Consider the following 17,522-nt stretch of genomic DNA (forward strand, 5'->3'; position numbering starts at 1 on the left):
TCACATCAATTCTCCAGACACGTTACATTTTCAACCAACAATGCAGGGCAACATGCCATATTTTGCACCAGTTGTGTGCAAGAGCAACCACAATACAAAACTCTAAACATCCAATGACCAAGGCTGAAGCTCCATCCAGCTTCAGGGTTTTTTTAGCTTTTCTTATTGCACTGCCTGGACATGCAATAGCCTAGAGCAAGGCTTTTTTGTTATATTGACAGGTTTGCATTCACGCACTAATGTTTAAGATGCTGGGACCCTGTGGGACAAAGGTGCCGTTTTTTTCCAGTCGCAAGCATCTGAAATTCTCCAGCAGACATCCGCCAAAAATGCTACCACAGAAAAAGTGGAGAGCTGTGGGAATAAAGCAGGTAGCAGAAAAAATGCAACGAGACTGCAAATCTGTAATCTGTAACGCGTGACAAGTGTCCAGCTGTTCGAACACAATGCAACTCTTGGAGGAGGACAACTTCAGCTTACTAATAAATGAAACAGGACACCATGCACATGCAAAGAAGCCATGGCATACTCTTTTTTTTTTTTTTCAAAGGCTTTGCTTTATTTCTCATTTTCTTTTCTTCTCTTTCCAAGCAAATGGATTTATGCCTTTCCGGAGACAGGGCTTGTGGGACAATTAACTCGGCAGGGTGTTATGTACACAGGGCAGGGCGGCGACACGGGAGCAGGCTATGTAAAAAAAAAAAAGGTGCGGAATTCCTAGGAGAGCTTCTTGGCTTTTTGATAAAGGGAGTCCACTACACGACCCATGCTCTGGATGGTTTCTAGGGCTGCCTCGTATGTCTTGTCGACCGTCGTCTTCTCAAAGATGATGAGCACACCAGACCCTTGATCCAGGATGCCTGCAGCACAAGAGAGAACGAGGGAGGGGGGGGGGGGGGGGGGGGGGGCCTCAATGAAGTGCCTCTTTGGCAGAGGAGCTAAGCAAGGTTATCAAATACCCAACATGCGCTGCACTAAGCCCATGTACTTAACCAAGGTAGAAAGCAAACACTCAACTACCTCATGCGTTCAACAATGATGGAGAGAAAATGGCAGCAGCAAAAGAAAACTGGCAACATCTGCAGCAGTCACGGCTTAACTTAGAACAAATAATCACGTATCGACGCATCCCTGTGCACCACCAAATAAAATGTCACCAGAGTTCTTACAAATCATGAACACTATAAAGCAGAGCCTCGAAAATCTGCCTCTCAGCAATGCAGCCGAGGCTTAGTAGAACAGATGCAACAAGCCACATTCCTGGTTTTGTTTGCCTGGCAAACATTCCAACAACATCAAATTCTACAGACCCAGTTATCAAAGTCAATCAGCTAGAGCAGACTGAATTTGCACATTTCCCACAGCCACAAGAAGGTGTGCATTTCCCAGAAGGTGTAACCTCCCCCCTAATGCATGTAGTCTACAGTACAATACAACAAACACAAGGTGCATTCAACTTTTTGATGTTCTTAATTAAGGTCAGTGCTAGATGCGCTGCCGGCCGACAGTTTTGCTCGGTGACTCGAGATGCGCCTTACAATGAGCATTTTTCAAGTGTTTCTTGTAAAATCTAGAAGCCATGACTGGCTTAAGTATTTCAGATTTAAGCTCTCAGAGGGTTGCTCAAGCAGGTAAAGTGAAGGAGTAACTGCATCTTCCTTTCACGACCCCTTCGATACTGATGGTTGCTTCTTTTTCGCCATTGCAGGGGCCAATGCGTCAACAGGCAGGAAGGATGCCTTGCAAGCTATTGCAAGAATGGCCCCACCACTTCCTCTCTGTGATTACGAGTACACAAAGGTCGCCTTACCACTGAATTTCTTGTCCAAGATCATTTGGGAGAGCTTCTTTTCCACCACCTCCTGCATGGAAAAAGACGCACATAAATGTAACGAGCTGCCATGAGGCTCTGAAACCACTGTGCGAGAACTGTGCCAAATATGCAAGCACTGGCATGACAAAGGTACCCAAGCTCCAATGACAGTGCAAGGCAGAGAAGGACAAAGGTGGCGGTGCATGTGCATACCTGCCAGGTTTGCCGGGATGGCATTAGGGAGATCTGACCAGGGGGGGAGGGGGAGGGGGGGTTGTAGCAACAACAGAATGGGTAACCTTACAGTCTTTTTTTTTTTTATTTACTTACAACATAGCAAGAAATGAATGTTTTCTTTGTCCAAACTACCAACAAGCTACACCACTCAAGTGTTCGACGTAGCTGCCGCCGCTCCTTTTAGAAAGTCCTGGAAATAGTACTGCAAGCGCAATACAAAACAGCAGGAACTGAACTGTTTTGTTCTTTCGTCTAAACTAACAACAAGCTACACCACTAGAGACTTGCTAAATCTTCAGAACTGCCGTCCAGAACGGCCGTGCTTGTGCATAAATGAAAGCGGCGGTGGCGCTGCGCTTCCATCAACAGTAAACTAACAATGGGACGAACAGGTTCACCGTCTGCGCATGGCCGAATACGCTTTTTAAGCACTTCACTGATAACGATGCTGATTGGTGTCGGGTTCAGATATACCTCCGGTGCATTGTGGCCAGACTGGGAAAAAGATTTGGGCAAAGACGGGTGCGTTTTCGGGAGATTTTTGTTTCGGTCGTACAATCGTACAAAACCATGAAAATTCGGGAGTCTCCCGGAAAATTCGGGAAACCTGGCAGGTATGCATGTGTACAAGTTGAAAGTGACCAGGCACACCGATCAAGCACGTATCCAAGCTTGGTACCTTGCATTGTTTTTGAACAGGGCTTGTACGTTTGCTGACACAAGTCATGATAGATAGAGCACACCACCACGAGCATTTTGAGAGGACAGCACCATTTCTTTCACTGATGGCAGATCAAGAATGAGCCAGTCAAGAGCCGGGCCAAGTGTCAGCCAATGTGAGTTCACGTGTTGAGGGCATTTGGGCTGCCTTTCAGACGCTCGCTTTGTGACACAGAGTTTCTGAAGAAGCAATAAGTGTCCACAAGTGCCGCTTCTACATCCCTGCCCAATGCAGCTAGTGCATGCCCAAAGGTATTGTGCACTTTGGGCAACAAACTCTCCCCAATATCAAGAAGGGCAGGGCTGACACGTCTTTTCAGCTGCCTTTTTACGGTCTTCATTACATAAAGCCTGTTGCTGTAAAAACACAACAAGTTGTGTCTTAGAAGGTCGCGTACTGCTTCAGAACATCTGCTCTTGCTGATCCCAGGTGGAATCACTGCAAATGTTCAACAACTCTTTTTGTTGGTCGCAACAGTACCTCACGAGCACATCAAGCTGTTGGCAGCGCTGTTCTGGAATTGGTGTCTCGTCAATAAAGACTCTCCAGGTGTATTCATCTCCTGGACTACAACGACCTTGAAATAAGGGCCCAATCTGTCAGATACTATGAGGAAACTTACTTTCTGCTGCACTAAAAGTTCTTGGCAATCTGCGAGTCTGGGAAAATTAGTGAAAAAATGCCGCGCATTTCCCCGAGGGGAAGAATGTGAAAGTGCGAATGCACGAGTTGAATTTGCGCGGTTCGGTAATGTTCGCGAAAGAGAGATCACACACACACACACAACTACAAAGAAAGAAAGATGCATTTATTCACAGACACCTATTTGTGTTGTCGTTGTACTTGATTGCTAGAGCGGATCTCAGCTTTGAAATTTCGTGTCAGTACTCCTTTAAGCAGGTGCATTAGCCCTTCTCACGCCCGATTCTTTGCCAATCCCCCATGTGGGTATGTGCCATGTCAGCGGCCAGGCACGAGCATTCGCACGAGCGCGGACATCGCCGGTGGATGCAGGTTCAGGGTCGCTTAAGAAGTGCATTCGCACTTAAAAATGGCAGTAGCTGTATCACCTCACAGAAAATGGCAGTATTGCATCCAATTTCGTTTTCGTTCCCCAGAGAAACCACCATTACACTGCAACTGTTTTGGAGCAGCATGGAGCTGGACGACCCTCTTGGTGCAGCAGTTCCACCACTGTGTCTATTTCAGAGTGAATTAGCATCTATTTCCCTTATGTATGTGTACAAATGTGTTGCTGCAAATGCATTTTTAGTTAATGAGTCCAACATTAAATTACAAGCTTAGCAACTCCCCCGATAAACAAGTTTTTTTCAATAATGCCCCCCCTCCCCCCTCCCCCCTTAATAGACCCGAAAGGCCCACATGGTTTCTCACACCTGCCCCTCAGCGCCCACTGCCACAAGGTTACGGAAGTACAGTGCACTGACCATGGGCAGCTTGATGGTGTCAGCGATGTGCGCCACTTGGACACGAGAGTAGGGCTCCACGATGCGGCACAGGTTCTGCTCCAGCATGCTGTCGTACAGGGTGTCCACGTGGGCCTGGATGATGGGGTCATCCACCAGCTCATGCTCAAACTTTTTGAGGGCCTGCACAACGGTGTACACAACAGGGGCATCAACAACCGAGCCTCACGTGCAAGCGGCGGGAGAGAGTATACCTCCTGGAACTCTGCGAGCGAGCGGCGGTGGCTGGCCTTGGCGACGCTCTTCATGGCCTCCACCTGGGGTCCCGCGTAGCGCAGCGCCAGCTTTCCCATGACGATGGACTGGACGTCCTCGGGCAGGTGCAGCATGATCTTGGAGAGCAGCATGTACTTGAGCGCCACCAGGGCCTTGGGGGAGGCGACCGAGTCGTAGCACTCGAAGGCTTCGTAGAAGTACGAGAAGGCTGTCTTGAAGTCGCGCTCGTCGGCCGCGTGCAGCACGCCGCTCTGCAGGTCCAGGGCCGCCTGCAGCAGGGGCGGGCAGTAGATGGCGTTGGCCGTCGTGCGCGCGCTCGTCAGGGCCGCCCGCGCCTTGGGAAGGTTGCTCAGCGCGTGGTACACCTTGCTCTCCACCAGCTGCACCTCCACCAGCAGGTTCTTGTCGTCCAGCTTCTTCAGCTCCTTCAGCAGGCTGCTGCCTGCACGGTGTTGTTCCTCAGCACAACGAGAGACAGGAGCAACAATAGGGAGGAGGAAGGCAGCCACGTAGCCTGCTTACCTAGTTGAAGTGCTTCAGGGTAGCGGCCAGTGTCGTAGTAGAGGGCAATTAGCCGGGCCTGCAAAGAGGCGTCCATGTATCAGTTGTTCAGGGCCCCGCCCTCAACCTGCCACTTTGCAAGCGGCAGATTAGAAGCCAAGCACCTCGACTGCTGCCGCCACCCGGTGTGACAGTATCGCATTTGAGTCAAATAGACGCACTAAACCATGCATCTAACAATGATGAACGCACTCAAAAGGTGCTGTGACAAGTAGACTCGTAATCAGCATTCAGGAAAGGAAGCATACCGTTCTTCAGCATGGCTTAAACATTACAACACATGCACATGAGCTCTTGGCTATGTTTACAAAGGGCCACTGAGAATTGTGCATTAGGTAAGCTTTACCGAATTCATGGCACTCACGGACCTAGTTCGCTAGAGGCAGTAGCAACAGTCTTCACAACAGCCCACATCATCATTACAACAGTCTTCCATACTGAGTCGAACTTCGCTTCAACGAAATATTTCCCATTCCCCATCAGCTGGCCATGGAAGTCAATGCAACAGTCCTCACCACAACGAACCATTCATCTGGCTTCTTTTTGCTTCAGCGGTGGGGCTGGGTTTGAACACTGATTTTACGGTAAAATGAGCATAGCGCCAGCTATCTGCAGCTTTTTATACATTCAGGGCATGTAGTTCCACCAAAAACCTGCACCGTGTGCCTACACCACCACCCGCAAACAAAAACAAACTTATGATACACCCTATCGCTTGCTAGTGATAGCGATGCGGCTGGCCATCTTTGCAAGACACGCAGGCCCAATTCACCAAGCAGGAGCTACAGCCAATCCATATCCGGTGCAAATCGTGCAAATGTGCCCTGCTGGCGCTGTGCCGTCATGTATGCTTTGTGAGCAGCTGTCACTGCGGTTTTCCTTCGACCATTCTTCAAAGTCAAACGCAAAAATAATTGTGCTTAGTCTTGAACCCGCATCATTCTACCTTAACCTCGGGAGGGCTCTCACGGTAAATGCAAGTGTGTGCAGCTTGACTGCGAAGGTCAGATGCTGCTGTGGCCAGTAAGAGGATAAGATAACGGGTGCCCCTCCTGCCACAAGCAAGAGGGGGGCCTTCCCACGGACTAGCAGCTACCTGAAAGTAATCAGCTTGGTAGATATGCCTTGTTGTACTGCAGTGTTTTGCGACCCCCCAACGAGCTCTTTAGTGTGGGTAAAATACAGATAACCATTGGGACATTTGTTATCCAAATAAACAATAAGATGTATATGCGCGTCACCCTTTCTACACATTGCATTATGCAGTCAATGATGCAGGCAATACAGTAAAATCTCGATGATATGACTGGGTGATACGTATTTCGGGATAATATGAATTTCTGAGAAGCCCTGGTGAAATTGCATTATTTATTTAGTTATTTATTTATTTGTTTACCCATACTGTCAGCTCACTGTTGGGCTATTACAGGAGTGGAAGGGTACAATACATTTTGGTTACAGGAAGAAAAAGAAAGTACATCTCCGGCAACAATAACATGCACTACAAACACAGGTGATGACATGGTTCACTTTTGGTCAGGTCAATTAGCGTGAACATGGTGCGCCTTTCACAATTTCGAGAAATTCATTTATAGATGACGTCCTTACTGCAGCATCTGTTAACATATTCCATTGCTTTATTGCTCTAGGGAAGAAACTGTATTTAAAACAGTCATTACGAACAGTCGGAGGCGGGATATACATGCTGTGACGATTGCGAAAATATTCGTCAGGCGATATGCGAAAGTATTCATTTTTGTCAATTTTACCATGGCCATGAATAATATGAAAAAGAAACTTCAATCGGTCATATTCAGTTCTCGGTTCTAAAGACGGAAGTTCAGCAAGTTCACATAACTGGAAGGGAGAGTGGCAGCGACAATATTTCTTAAAAATAAATCTTGCCGCAAGCCGTTGAATCTTGTCCATTTTCGAATGACTTCCGGAAATGGTAAAATTTTGGCTGTTATGAACGAACCTGCACTGCCCGGCAGATGATACGAACGAGCCGGCAAGGCACCCGACTGCCGAGCGAGCAAGCAACGGCGACGTACGGGCTCTCTCTTCCCTCTTTGTAACTTTTTCTCTGGAAACAGCTGGGCTGCTGTTGCACGAGCGTGCATGGCGCACCAAGTCTACCGTGGCCATGCCGCCTGGGAGAAAAACACCTTGATAGCCTTGGGCAGGCAGTGATGTCACTCAGTTGCTGGCGTCTGAATGGTCTTGGGTGGGGGACGGCGGCTTCAGAATGTGCCGCTTCTCGCCGTCGCCGCCATCTGCTTACGGTGGATGTCCGGTTGCTGAGGCGCGTATGCAAGGTTTTTGCTATTGATGCGCTTCTCCCAACCAAATTAACCAGGCTGCTGGACATTCTGAATAAAGTTGACAGCGAACCGAAAAGGAAGCCCAGTGACTCCGCAAAAGAGCTTGGCCTGCCGCCATCATCCCTGTGCACCCTTGACGGGCAGCGGGACGCGATTTTACAAAATGCGCAGCCCTGCGGCGTGAACGTCAAGCAGACCAAGACAGCCCAGCATGTCAAGCTTGATGACGTCCTCCTGACTTAGTTCAAGGAAGTGGATGTGGCTGGAGTGAACATCAACGGAAAAGTGCTCCGGGAGAAAGCTGATGACGTCGCCATTTTGCTGTAATCGAAAACTTTCAGGCCTCCTGCAGGTGGGTTCGCTGTTTCAAGCAGCGGCTTCGTCTTGTATACAAAACCATGTGCAGCGAAGGAAAGAAGGTGGATGACTGTGGTGAGCGACTGGATGGCCGGCACTACTATCAGACTATGAAGCACGGGATGCATTTAACGCGGATGAGGCGGGGCTTTTTTTCTTTAATTGCACCACTATGACAGTGTCTCCACAGTTTGAAGATCCAATGGCTCTGGAAGAGTGGGTGGGACCAGCTCGGCGTGCAATGCTTGGCGCACAAATGGCGGACAATTGAGGACATTGTCGACGACACGAAGGAGCCATAGCAGCAGTTGGACAGTGACAGCAAGGACTGCGGCGGAAGTGGACTAGCACTGTTGACAAGCGAAATCCTGCGTGCCCTTGACATGTTGCGGCATGCAGTGAGCTTGGGCACTGTGAGTGTGATGTGTGCCAAGTTTTATGCGCTCTAGAAAGGACTTCTTGGCGAAATGGAGTTGGAGGTCAAAAAAAAAAAAAAGCAGAAAAAACATTATGGATTTCTTCACACGAAAGTAAACAAAGAAATAAAACGAAAACTGTTTTTTGTTTGTGCTCAAGTCTTTGATATGCGCCGGTTCAGACGAATTTCGGATATTACGAGTATTTTACGTGGTCCCGTGAGATTCATATCACCGAGATTCCACTGTATACAGCCATTTTTCTTGCCCTTCCCTGGTGTGTTGGGGCAGAATATTTTGCACATCCTGTCAATTGTGTTGTAGCGGAATTCAACTGTATTTAACTTGGAGCTCTCGACAAAATGTCGGCTATCATTTTCAGCGACTAACAGTTTATCAAGTTAAATTGCAAATAAGTTTCTTTCATCTCGTGTTTTCATAACATGTTCCTCCAAATGCCAACACAATACCCAAAGTCATCTTTGTGTATCTACTAAAATTTAGTAAATGCTTCATAATGATGCTTCAATGAAAATCTCTCCGACCAATGAAAAGCATCTTCCTGTCGACCTCGGCACGCTGTGCCACTCACACTCGTGAAGGTGCTTGCATATGGCCAGTCTCATCCAGAAGCTCCCGTATAGACCGTATGTGTACAGCTGAGCGTTACCTTCGACGCCTTAGCCTCAGCTGGGAGCCAAGAAGGGAGCAAGGAAAAGGAGGGGCTCACCTCTAGGGACTGCCTCAGGAAGGTCCTCTTCTCCTGCGTGGCCCAGTCAATGCACTCCTTGCAGAGTTCCACCTGGGCAAGGGGCAGGGTGGGGTCATCCTGCACAGTGGACAGGCACCACCATCTCCGCTCGGGCGGACACCTCAGCTGCCTCACCCTGCCAGCCCCCTGGCTACCACCCACTACACAAAGGGCCTTCTCCAAGCTGGGGGAATCACCTCAAAATGTACCCAACTTTTGAAATGAGCACACACCCTTGTGGCCATGCGAGGAGCTGGTTCGTTAATGAGCTGAGTTTCATTACTAGAGGCAGTTCGACATCCCTTCGCTTTCTATTCTGTGCTTCAGCCTCCCCAGCAGATGGAAAAATTCCACCACAAGTGCACCATGTATATCCGAGGAACATTCTGCCACAAAGCCAAATTCGCCAGTGTTGATGGCCTGCCACCTGCCGCTTACAAGTGGGAACTTTTCTGAGCAGGGAAGATCCCCCTAGCGACTAAAACCCAATTCTTTGAGGAACCCAATTCTACCGACAAGCATGTGCCCCGTTTCACTTGCTGTGCTAGGCATCTCACCTCGAGGCCTGTGCCGGCCTCCATGTCGAGAAACATGTCGACCAGGGCGCGGACCAGCTTGGCCGCCTTGGCCTTGCTGATCATGTTGAGGAAGGGGCGTGTCGACTTGATCAGATTGCTCAGCTCTGCAAGGGAAGAAGTGTGGACGGAATTAGCAAAGGAGACCGTGGCACACAACTGCACCAATCAGCTGAAAGAGAGTGGTGCTCCTTAGCCAAAGAGTGATGCTCCTTGGAGAGAGGTGCTTCACCAAGTTGCAAGTTTCTACGATACAACACGCAGCCATTAGTTGTGGAAAAAAAAAATTAAAAAAATACAAGCTTTTTCTTTCATAATTGCACGCATTATTGGACTACTCAGCCGTAACGAGATGTCAGTGTATGACTTGATTGGCTGCTTTAGAAAACACAAAAAGACGAGCATTTTGATAAGACAGTTTTCCAAAAGCATGCTGGTGTTCGGAAGCCAAGCTGTGGGCTGAGTGACCTAACAGCAAGGCAAGGATGACAATGACAACCAAGGTGGGCTTTTCCCACTAGCAAAGTAGCTGAAAATTTGACAGCCTTCACATTGCTCAGCAGAGCACTCCGCTGATGTTCTAACTGTGAGACAGATGTTATGTTCACTCTCAGCAGGATACAGGGGTACCCCTAATTTTGTTCCTCTCTCCTGCTTCGCACTACCTTGGACAACAACACTCAAAACAACAAAGGGAAAAAGGTGTGGAATATTACCTAGAGAAAATGCATTGAAGCAAAAGCATGGAGCCCGGCCCTGTAGTCCATTCTACCACTGGAAACATGCCACCATGCTAACATTTAATAAGCTCATGCAATCAACAGTCAATTCTCTTTCCCCAAAATGCCAGACATGTCAGCACCAACATGTTAGTAGGCACAGCCCTGTGCTATGAAGTCAAGGTAGCTGCTGCCATTATTGGTGCACTGTGCGGCTCTACACCTCAGGCTCCGCAATCGCTGTGCCCCCTGCTGCCGCTTCTCTGCGGAGTTTACATGATGGCTGTTAGGGGCTCACGCAGTGTTTTGGTTCTCTTTCGCTTCTCTTTGCCTTTCTGTGGCCTAAACAACTTGTTATGGTGACGTCTATAAGCAAACAGTACGTTTCAGGCATTTCAAATAACAGCTGCGTTGTGGTAGAGCGCTTGAACACCAACAAGAGCTTCCCGGAGAGGCGGTTCTGCGCGCTTCTTGTCCGCTCTCGTGGGTGTCAGCGATGGTAGCAGCACATCACCGAACTTCCAAACATGTCAGGCACAAGTGAATTCTATTGTCGCCTCGTTTAGACCTGATGTTGGCACAGTGTGAGGTTGGTTTCGTTTTGCAGCACGGACAACAAAAGCGGCTTTGTTTTGAATATGTGCGCCGTAGAAAAATATGTTTCAGGGACCCAATACATGACAATAACTTGTGCCTTTTATGGGAATATAAGCCACGCAAAAATGCTAATTATGTTCAAAGGCTGTGCATTGTTAAATATGTGCCCACTCACACCTTATTTCAAGAACAGAGGTAAGTTAATAAAAACCACAGAAAAATAAATGGTCTGAAAGTCCAGAAGAAATGGAGTAGCCCATACAGGAATGAAAAAACTCAGTGCAGCTTCGGAAATGCTGAAGACGTTCGTCTAAGCTTAAAGGGACCCTGCAACACTCTTCATGCAGTGCAAGTAAACCTGCGCAACATTTAGATTAGACTTCCAGGAACACCCGAGCCAAATATTACATGTGCACGTGAAGCGGTAAGCGCGCAAATCGCCGTGAAAGACGTGGAAAAACCAACCGCTCTCTCTTCAATTCTCCTCATTATGCACCCCTGGCATGGCCTCTGCGACGTCAATCGGGCCATGGCTGTCCTGGCTGTCCTATTGGCTGTCGCTAGTCAACTTCGCGGCTGAATTCTGGCATTTCCTGTGACAATCAGCCGTCGTCGGCGCTGTGTATGAACCTCTTCTATGTATGAACCTGTCCGCATGCTTTTGGTGTTTCTTTTGTTTTGAGTGCGCGCGGAGTTTGAGTGACAAACTAGATATTCCACTTTCAACGAGCCCACTCGACAAAAAACGTTTATTGCTCCAAAAACGCCCTACCAGCCTGAGCGCTTGCTTGCGAGCAGGCCACCATGCCTGCTTTTTTGTGGCACCAGACCGGAAATAGACCGTCCACGTTGCGGGGAAAAGGACAAAACTCCCCAGCCTGTGACATATCGAAGGCCGCCGAACAGAACGCCGCGCACCGCCCCGCTCTCCGGGAGAGAGCACGCAGCTTTCGTCGCGTTGTCCGTGGTTGAGTTGAGAGGGAGCATTTATGCGCGATTTTTCATCGCGCGTAGTTTCGGTGATAGTGAACGGATTTTCATAATTCTTGCGGGAGGAGATTGCTGGGACAATAGACTTTACCCCAAAATACATTCCGAGTAGTCGATGGTAAGTGTTGCAGGGTTCCTTTAAGTCAGGCAGGACTCATCAGACCAACTAGATGCGAAATGCACTGCTATTTCACAAGGCATTGGGGGGAGGGGGGGCACGCTTAACTATTGTGTTAAAATTCGGAGTGAAATCAAGGAATTAACGTTTTAGTAATCACATACACAAGCTGCCCATTCACTTTCCTTTTGTTTTTGGCATTCAAAGAAGCGGACATATTCTTTGAAGAATACAGGGTAGGCAGCACACAAACAATAAAAAGTGTCGTTGGAAGAGTATGGTACCTGATAAGGCCCTCTGATTTCAGTTTGCGCTCGATTCTGCATGCTCCCTGTGATGATGTTATGAAGAAGAGTTTAGTCGAGGATACGAATTACTCTAAAAGCCCGTCTCCGCACTGCATGTGGAGGGTAAATGATGTTTGCAAGCGCTCACCTCACAAGACGACGACCCAGCATTAAATTTTTGTTGTGTGCTGATTCCCGAGTTTAATGTTACTTTATCCATCGTACTTTTGTAGAATGTTCGTGAAATTTATGCCACATTGGCTTGTCCAGGGTAGTGATCAATATCGGAGGTATGACACCCGCAAGCGTAACTGGCGTGCTGTCAGGTATTAGTGCTCCACTAGATTATGCAAGCACACACACACAAAACCGATTTACATCGTAGTGCATAGCCATAGCATGACCATCTGAAGAAACTCTGCTTACGGAGACACTGTTAGTAAATTTAAGGGCAGCGGAATGACAATCAGCTCCATGCATATGCCAATTTCGCGACATTGGCCTGTGAAACCCACCTGGCACTTATACAGACCAAATGTACCACACTAAGACCACATCAGAAGCATTTACGCACCAAATTACGCACCGTAAATACACCACATTTGCAAACAGAGTGACTGCTCCACAAAAATATGTGCATACCAACGGTAAATCTCAGTCGTGAACGTGCCGCAAAAGCAGCGGCGACAGTGGGAAGCAGGTCGAAACTGTGAATATCACATGTAATGGCATTTAATAGAGTACTACTTGCACGAAATTCATGTTTTTCCACTTCTTTAGCTCACGAGTCCCTGCAAGCCCATAACCTAAAATGCACAAATTAAAAGTGGCCAATGCTTTGCTATTAATGAATTACACTGCCATTCATGGCAGTTTCAGTTTCAGTTTCATGGCAGTTTCAGCCACCGAATGCCCAGGGCGCCGGTAGAGGGGATTTGAGGGCCTAAGGCGGGCTGCTTCTTCCTGTCCAAGTGAGACCCCAGCCTCGTCAATTGCTGAAAAATCAACTCGGGCAACCGTTCACGACAACTGATACTCTGCTTCTTCCATCTCAAAGATTAGTCCCACTGCTTTCAGCAGGCCTGAAACTGCCCCGAGCTGGGGGGCAGTGGTGTGAAAGAACAAGAGAAGCCACGATCCCCACTAAAAGTTAACTTTGTGTTGTTATTTTCGGAGTTCACATGGTTTCGTACCTGACTAATGTGCATACTGCTGAGAGGAAAGTGTCACACCACATTGACTGGTTGGAAAATTTTGTTGCACACCTTTGGTGGCCAGTTTGCTTGCACAGAGCAGGCCGCCATATCTCAGCTTCTCAAAAATGTGGCAGAAATATCTATTAAAAATAGTCTCCAGGCCACATTTAATTCCCATAACTGCAGGAAGGCATCATGGCCATCTTCATAAAGCAAAGCCACATCAGTTTTTAAAAATAGTACACGAAATGGAAACACAAAATGGCTGTTGCCTTCAAATTATCAGCATGTTTTTGTGTCTATTGCACAGCTTATTTTTTTTTTTTTTTAAATGGATCTACAAACACGGAAGCCACATCTCTTTTCAGTAATAAAGATGTACAACATTAAAAATTGACAAAAAAAAAATAAAAAAGTCCCGCAATATATATACTAGTGGCAGAAGAGAAGAGCACTGCATTTCCGTGGATGGGGCTCACCTTTGGCCTTTCCATCCTTCTTGAGCTTCTGCCCGTGATCCAGGATCTTCTGCACTCTGTCCTGGCCGTCATCGTCCTCCTCAACAGACTCCTCCGAGGGTGCTACTTCAAATAAACAAAGGATGCTTGATCAGGGACGTGCTTCCTTTGCCCACAAGCTAAAGACAGGTTGAGCACGGCAACCCGAAATGCTAGCAATGCCCACGTTTTGCCACCAAGCCAGCGCCACGATAGATATTACAGCAGCCCACGATCAACACGACCCTCGTTCTGACAGTCAGACAAGGCACTCAACAATGCTCCCAAAACCTAGCTATATCGAGTGCTGGTTATTGTGCAACTTAACCCCATTACACTATGGTGTTGAAATTAACACCTAAGGAACTTCGTCACACCGAAACGTTCCAACAGAGCAAGGCCCCAGGGAGCTATGTACACAGGCCGCAAACGATGTTTACTGCATCCAGGAAAGACGAGCGAGTGCAAAGCCACCCGATTTTTCCAGCAATGGTGTTGGCCACACAACAGGTGTGGGCTACTTCCAGTGAACAGTTGCGAGTTCTGTTGGAAACACCAGGCTCATGTATCACTGCGTTTTATTAAGATTTCGGCGAATCCAACATGAAGCAAGCTGCACGTATGAGGCCGGGCGCCCCGGCTCGTGTAAACATGCTGATGCGGTTGCTACGTTCATCAACTCACAACTGAGAACACCGAGCAGCTACTGCCCACTTTCAGCACTAAGATTAGCGGCGGCATGCCCTCTGTATGAGTCAGTAAAATGTTGTTTGTATGAAGTTGGTCGCGATATATATGCGTCGAAGCTGCCGCCGCTGCCGTACGTGCAGGAGCTCTGCGCATACTCTAGGAAAACGTAAGCAGCGATGAGCACCGTAATACAGAAGAAAAACCAAACATATATAATATTAAAACATAAGCGAAACGTAATACTAAAGTTCCGGGGTAGGCACATGCTCCGTAAAAAATAGGAGCAGACTGTTGCTCCACCTCATATTCCGTAGCACGCACGCAAGGAAGATTGCTGGGGTGTATACTGGCACGCTGTTTATTAACAACGAAGTCTGCGTTGCATATGCACATTTTATCGTGCACTGGCTGTCGCAGGTCCCCACCCAAGCTGACAGCGAACGTGCAAAAAAAAAAAAAAGATAATAATAAAAAAAAACAGTCACAAAACATCTTTACGGCCAGAAGTTGATCGGCGTAGTTTACATTGCACGCCGCACTGCGCGGATTCACCGCTGTTGCCTTTCCGCTTCATTTCAAGGGAACCGAGAGAAATTATTTCTTTGTCAGCCGGCTCGCGGCGTTTTTCAAAACGTTGCAGGAGCCAATGACCCAGCAGTACACTACACAGAAATACGCTTTACTAGCCCGACTTTTTTTCACAACGACTGCGGATTCTCTGCCGCGTACTGCGGCTCCTTCGGGCTGACCAACATCCAATTATAGCCAGCACCACTGTCATGCTCGAAACACCAGTGCACGGAGCCTGTAGACCTACACAGGCTTGTCAATAATTGATGCAGTCATTAAAGGGTGCTCATATAGCTTGAATGCAGATAAGCCAGGAATAACTAGAAATACAAAACAAACCTTCCACACACAAATGATTGCTATCCTGTTCGAAGGCTTTGTATCATCTAATATACAGGCAAACAATCAAGCTAATCAAAATTATGGAGAATGCAAAACATGCAAGAAGGAGCATTTAATTTGCGATTAGGCCACTGCTTTGTTTTCAAAGCGACCAAAGGGACAGCTCCCAGATTAAAACTACCCTCAATTTCTGTGTTGAAATCAACTGAAGATGCTTTATCTCGAGCCTTGCGAGGCTAATTTGATAGTCACTGTATGAGGACTTCTATGACAGTGGCATGACAGTGCTACTGGTTTTGGACAGTCACTTTCTGACATGGTTCGATTTCCCCTCCCAATCTGCAATTTCAAAGCTTAAAATTCGCTATGAACGCTGTTGACCATGTCGTACAATGCAAAACAAATGCATACATAAAATAAGTCTCCAAGATTCGCGAAACAATAAAAACAAGGCTGAATCACCTTCATCACGAGACAACGCCTCCACGTAAAAACAAGGTAACCGCAAAACGGAGTTGAAACATACCTGACGCTAGCCAATCACCATTTTCTGAGATTAGGTGACTGCTTATCATGGTGGAACGATACAACAGAGAAGATTCAACCGCGTTTCGACGGACGTCAACGACAGAGCGCCAGCTCCAGCAAGTATCACCGCAATGCACAATTGGGACGAAATATTGCGCAACCATTCCGCCTTAAAATAAACATTCCCGCCAGTGGCGCAGTTTCGACAATGACGTCACCATGACAGGCAAATATCGCGCATGTTGTTAAAAAAAATCGCGAAAAACGACCGCTGAAGGCGTGGTCTCCCTCAAAAGGGCCAAAAAAAAAAAAACGTCTGTCGCAAATTACAGCCACGGACGCCGATTCTTCGAAGGGAAGGACGCCGGCCCTTGAACTCAAAACGTGTTGCCCTTTAACTCGAAACTGGCCGCCCCGCACTGCTCGGCGCGCATCTTCAAAATTTTGGTCACACCGTTCCCAAACGAACGGCTCCGGTCACATCGTATTTGACAGGGTCCGTCCCTAACTAAATGACAATCGCGACACCACCCAAACTGCCGGAGTATTTCAAAGAACTACGAAATCTTCGCGACGAAACAAGACGTGGTAAAGCTTTTTTTAACCAGCTTTTTGATTACGACTTATCCTTTAGCCCGTACACTTAATTTACGTGCGGGTAAGGCGTTAAAAAAAATCGTCGCCCGAAAAAGCAGCAGCGGTTACTTACTAGAGGGAGTCGCTGGCGGTGCGCTCGAACACCACTGAAAACAGCAACTCATGCTGCTTCCCCACGGGGCTCGGAATAGGCCGATGACGCGCACTATCGGGCCTGTCAAACCTCACTTAGCAAATTTTTGGCTGCACGGCAGCTTTGGTTGCCGTCCCGGCCCATCGGAGGAGCCCAGGAGGCCGTAAATCCCCCATAAACGGCGATCGGCTACACACGCCGACGAGCAGGCGGCCGCGTATGAACAGACGGGTTAGGCCTAGCACGTAGGCAATTGACCTCCGTTCAATGAAGTTACAACGACGATACAGCTGCCTAAAAGTACACATTCGAAAAAAGAACTGTCACTGCACAAAAATAAGAGTGATTTCAACGTACCTGGTAAGTTGAAAAGTGGGCGATCATTTTGTTTGTCTAAATTTATGGTCACTCGAGATCTCTCAACGACTGCTGCGGCGGCCATCTTGGCAATAAACTCTCGCCAAAGTTCGCACAGTTCGTTGGATCTCGTGACTCAGCAGCCGCAGCGCCCAGCTGCGATTAATCCGATGCGTTGTGGAACGCCGTAAACAAATCTAAAATTGTAGACAAAAATAATAATAACTGGCCAACAGATACAAAGATCAAGCAAAAAGGATTGCGATGTTCAATACTGGTGAGGCGTATTTTTTTCTAGGCTCTGTTGAGGCGCGCAATTTGAAGTGTTTGGTTCCATACTCATCCGAACAGTCCGTGGTATCAACTCTATGGGTCCGTGCGAGCATGATAAAGTGCGCGATACACAAAGATGCAATGTATAAAATTATATGTTTCGCGTTATA

At 47.7% G+C, this 17,522-nt stretch overlaps 1 protein-coding gene across 8 annotated transcripts; it reads right to left on the minus strand.

Moving 5' to 3' along the window:
• Positions 1-504: 504 nt before the first annotated feature.
• Rpn6 (regulatory particle non-ATPase 6) lies at positions 505-17,239 on the minus strand. 8 transcript variants are annotated; one of them, XM_077700015.1, is made up of 9 exons: positions 17,080-17,239; positions 13,845-13,946; positions 9,441-9,565; positions 8,863-8,934; positions 4,997-5,054; positions 4,453-4,916; positions 4,220-4,381; positions 1,811-1,862; positions 505-860 (listed from the first exon to the last, which is right to left on the minus strand). In XM_077700015.1, exons 1-9 carry the CDS (start codon positions 17,162-17,164, stop codon positions 718-720), a joined length of 1,263 nt encoding a protein of 420 aa, XP_077556141.1. In that variant the 5' UTR covers positions 17,165-17,239; the 3' UTR covers positions 505-717. The 8 variants fall into 8 exon arrangements, with proteins under 8 accessions (XP_077556141.1, XP_077556140.1, XP_077556139.1 ...); XM_077700014.1 differs by having other exon boundaries at positions 8,863-8,961; XM_077700013.1 differs by having other exon boundaries at positions 8,863-8,961; positions 13,845-13,949; positions 17,080-17,200.
• Between the last annotated feature and the right edge of the window lie 283 nt (positions 17,240-17,522).

Source organism: Haemaphysalis longicornis, unplaced genomic scaffold (assembly GCF_048455015.1).
Source record: "Haemaphysalis longicornis isolate Haplotype H1 unplaced genomic scaffold, Haemaphysalis longicornis Haplotype H1 scaffold_2, whole genome shotgun sequence".
Lineage (NCBI taxonomy): Eukaryota > Metazoa > Arthropoda > Arachnida > Ixodida > Ixodidae > Haemaphysalis > Haemaphysalis longicornis.

Coding starts and splice junctions, on each gene's coding strand:
- Rpn6 (XM_077700010.1), bottom strand. CDS start 16,156: ATGGTTGCGCAATATTTCGTCCCAATTGTGCATTGCGGTGATACTTGC. Junction 5,055..8,862: donor TCCTGAGGCAGTCCCTAGAG/GTGAGCCCCTCC, acceptor GCCTCTTTGCAG/GCCCGGCTAATTGCCCTCTA. Junction 4,917..4,996: donor CCCTGAAGCACTTCAACTAG/GTAAGCAGGCTA, acceptor AACACCGTGCAG/GCAGCAGCCTGCTGAAGGAG.